This window comes from Branchiostoma belcheri, unplaced genomic scaffold (genome assembly GCF_001625305.1).
Source record: "Branchiostoma belcheri isolate BF01 breed outbred unplaced genomic scaffold, Haploidv18h27 scaffold1338, whole genome shotgun sequence".
NCBI classification, from domain to species: domain Eukaryota; kingdom Metazoa; phylum Chordata; class Leptocardii; order Amphioxiformes; family Branchiostomatidae; genus Branchiostoma; species Branchiostoma belcheri.
In genome coordinates this window covers 1-3815 of record NW_017802756.1, presented here as the reverse complement: position 1 = coordinate 3815, position 3815 = coordinate 1, and the positions used below count along the sequence as shown (strand labels likewise).

General features: G+C 41.3%; 1 protein-coding gene across 1 annotated transcript; it reads left to right on the top strand.

Moving 5' to 3' along the window:
• Positions 1 to 196: 196 nt before the first annotated feature.
• On the top strand, positions 197 to 3543 carry LOC109464191 (phenylalanine--tRNA ligase alpha subunit-like; the record flags this gene model as incomplete). Its single annotated transcript, XM_019761126.1, has 6 exons — positions 197 to 387; positions 994 to 1131; positions 1674 to 1775; positions 2232 to 2350; positions 2840 to 2932; positions 3415 to 3543. Coding segments are annotated over exons 1-6 (725 nt in total), but the record flags the coding sequence as incomplete, so codon positions are not given.
• Between the last annotated feature and the right edge of the window lie 272 nt (positions 3544 to 3815).

Below are 3815 nucleotides of genomic sequence, written 5' to 3'. Positions count from 1 at the left end.
AAAACCTATTCAGGTTCCTTGAGTAACAATTTACTACAGGTTTTCTCTATATAATTCAGTTTCTTGAGTAATAATTTACTTTAGTTTTTCTCTATAAAATTTCCTATCAATATTTCAATACATGTACTATGAAAGATGCACGCCTGCACACACACGCTAGAGGGCGCTTTACCGACGTACCCAGGGTACTGTGTCCCGAATCCCTGAGTACCAGAGTAGGTGACGTACACCTAGAGTTTCATCATGGCAGCCGAAGGCGTGGATGCGACAATCCTGCAACTTTTGCAGGACAGAGACGGCATTGACACCAAGGATATCGCCGCACAACTCGGGAAAGACCACCAACTGATCGTAGGAGCTGTCAAAAGTCTACAGTCGCTTGGAGATGTAAGGATATGAAATAGTTCCTGGGGTTTGCATATGTTCCGGCTAGTGGGGGAGGGGGGCAAACAACTAAAAGATAGACTAGCTTGGTTACAAATTAATATATTAAGGACTACCCCGGTGTCCTTTGTTATTTTGACGAAACTACACTTTCACTAGCTACTCCAGGCTTCATCTCAACGTATTTTATTTTTGTCATCAATAAAAGAAAGGCATGGGCACACCAGTTTACCTCTCCTACCTTAATTGGAGTCTCAGATCCATGCCTCTTCTAAAGTTAATTTGTGTCACAGGCTGAATTGATGTTGGCACATTATAACGTGGTAAAGTCACTTAAAAAACATTTGGCAATTTGTTGTTGCTATTGTCTTGTCTGGATGTTTGGTCACCATTGCATCAGAATTTTGATTGTTGCAGAGGATATCTTTTCTTACATGTTATATGTAATTTATATATATTTATATGTAAATACGACCTTATATTTGGCCGAAGTGCTATGCACAATACATTACGCGTTTTGCACAGGGCCAGTACGTTCTGCTGACGTGCTAGTGAACCTCAATATTCTAAGGCTAATTCAGCTTTCCAACCACCCCCCACCCCCTTCAGGTGATCACAGCAGAACAGCGAGTGTCTAAATGGTGGGAGTTGACAGGAGAAGGCCGGCAGGTTGCAGAGAACGGCAGCCACGAAGCCCTGCTGTACCGCGCTATTCCACCAGAGGGCATCCTGCAAAAACAACTCATGGTGATTGTTTGTTTATTTATTACTTGTTAACCCTCCAAAGACAGGGAACAACAGACAATAAACCGGACAGTGTGTGTGTGTGTGTGTGTGTGTGAGTGAGCGTTAAGGTTCTGACGTTGATATGTAAGATCACGTACATGTACTAGTAAGTAATGGATATAATAAGAGACCACAAAATAACTATCATGCACATGATGCACATATACTAGTAATCAGAAATACATGTAGAAGAAATCTCTGTTCGTTTGATAACTATCTTGTCTTTGTCATCATGATGTAACAAGAGTTTTTCCCAACCGTGTCTTTATGGTGTTTAAAATCAAAACTTTTGCTCCAACACAAAGGATTGTTCTCTCATAGAGCTTTCATTCTGGTCTTCTTCAATAAACTGACCCAGTGAGACTTGTCATGTGGCTTCTTTGAAGTGTGACATCAACACTTGTACTGTCAAAACTATCTGGTAAACGATGTTGGCCCCTGTGGCAGTTGAGTGAAGGTTGACTGTCCCTGGTGGCTCTTCATGTCTTTACTCTGTTTTCCAGGAGAGCGTTCCCAATGCCAAGGTCGGCTTCAGTAATGCCATGAAGAAGAAATGGATCCAGATGGACAAGAAGGGAGCCAACGGACCAGTGGTCAAGCAAGCGGTAAGTTAAAGGTCTCATGTACGGAAACAAATAAAAGCAAGAAAGGTAACACCTGCAAAGCAAAGGCTTAATTTTGTTTACCTTCATACCTGCTCTAGCTTAACAAACTACATCAATTTTCTCTGTTGATTGTTACTCAAACACCTGTATATGGTGGCCATCCCCTCCAGCTCTGTCCTGCCAATTGCTACATAATGTAATCCAACACCACAGGGTACATGTATCTGCTACAGCACTAGTTACCATGGTGACAGCTTTCTGGTTCAGGTCGTTGACCTTTTTGTTTGGAGAGGAAGAAACAAAGCAAAAACAATATGTTTTCCTTCTGGGAAGGCAAACATGGAAATCGTCTATACTAAGTGTCAAGTCCACCAAAAAAATGATGAAATTTTGGCACCAATGGTGGAAGGATCTCGTTGGTTTCCTAGTTATCCTGGATCCCTGTTTTGTTTTCAGGTGAGCTCTATTGAGGACGATGTGCAAAGAACTGTGCAAGACATCCAGGCCAACCAAGGTGAAGGTGTCGACAACAAGGTCAAGCAGGAGATGAAGAAACGCAAACTCATCCAAGAAGTGTAAGAACATCTCACTATAGGTTCTTCTCTACTCAGTCTGCATGGTTTCTGCAAGCATCATGATTGTGGTTCTCTCTGACTGAGTCTGAGCTAAATTTGTAGCTAGCAGAGGTAATAGGCCTGTTAGGCATTTTGTAGTCCCAGCATACCCAAAAGAGAATCCAACAAAATAGAAATCGCAACAGAAAGCTTAAAAAAGCTTTTAAAAATTCTAAAACAGTCTTATTGTCAGACTGAGAGCTGCCTGTTACCATGGTGTTGGAGGCTGTGATGACTGGTTTCCATAGTGACAGAGAATCCTGAGCTCCTATTGGACTTTTTGTCATAGTGACAAAAGAATCCTGAGCTCATATTAGTAGTTCTGGGTTTGGTAATGGTTCTCTGGCTACAAGCTCTTACTAAGGGTCTTAGACAGGAGGCTTAACAAGCCCCTGAGAGTGAGAGATTGTTTAACACAGGCTGATCCAATGTGTTGTTTTCCATCTCCAGAACTATGAACAGTTTTGTTCTGAGGAAGGGAAGTGGGTTTAGTACCTCTGTTACCAAACTGGACACAGACCTCACACCGGAGATGATCAACAGGTAGGTGGGATGTTTTTCCTCTTAAAGGTCAATTTATGTATATTTTGATATTCAGTTATTGATAGATGATGTATTATACTATATAATCGTTGACTCAAAAATCAACCATGCTGCTTGAAAGTCAGTGTAATGTACTTTTAAAATTTGCCAATTGCCAATAAATCAGAAGATAGAATAAAACACTGTAGTCAATTTACAAACAAATATGGAAGATAGAGACCAAAAAATAAGTCAGGTAAGTAGTTAGCATATAGCAACCCTGCTCTAGATCAAGAGGTTAGGAGTTCGAATCCCGGCTGTTGTCGCTGACTGTAGCTTAGTGCCTTCTTGTACTGATAGTTCTTGTATGCCTCCTCAGCAACAGTAACTATGTTTCCCCAGTCCCTTGAGTGATTGCTAGGACCAGGTTCTATTGTAGTTACTGTATCTCTGGTAGCTGTTGTACTTCCTGCACTGATGTACTAATTGTTGTTGTCCTCCAGCGGTCAGTGGAAGGAGAAGAAGTTTAAGCCGTACAACTTCGATGCGCTCGGCGTTCCCCCGGCCAGCGGACACCTCCACCCTCTACTGAAGGTTCGCGCTCAGTTCAGACAGATCTTCCTGGAGATGGGGTAAGGAGGTTTCTTTTTTATATTTAATGATTTTATGATTCAAGCAACACTAGACTACATGTGTACAATCATGAAAGTGCATCTGAGTTGGTAAACTGTGGAACAATTAAACTGTTTTCAATTAATTGGACTTGAATAATTGGAATGAAGTCACAATGTCCTGAGTTTTTGGAGTTGGAAAAAAACACTAGACTAAGTCTACATGTTTCAAAACAGTGGATGCACACTCACAAACTATTTTAGTTGGATATAATATGTATAGGGGTGGGTAC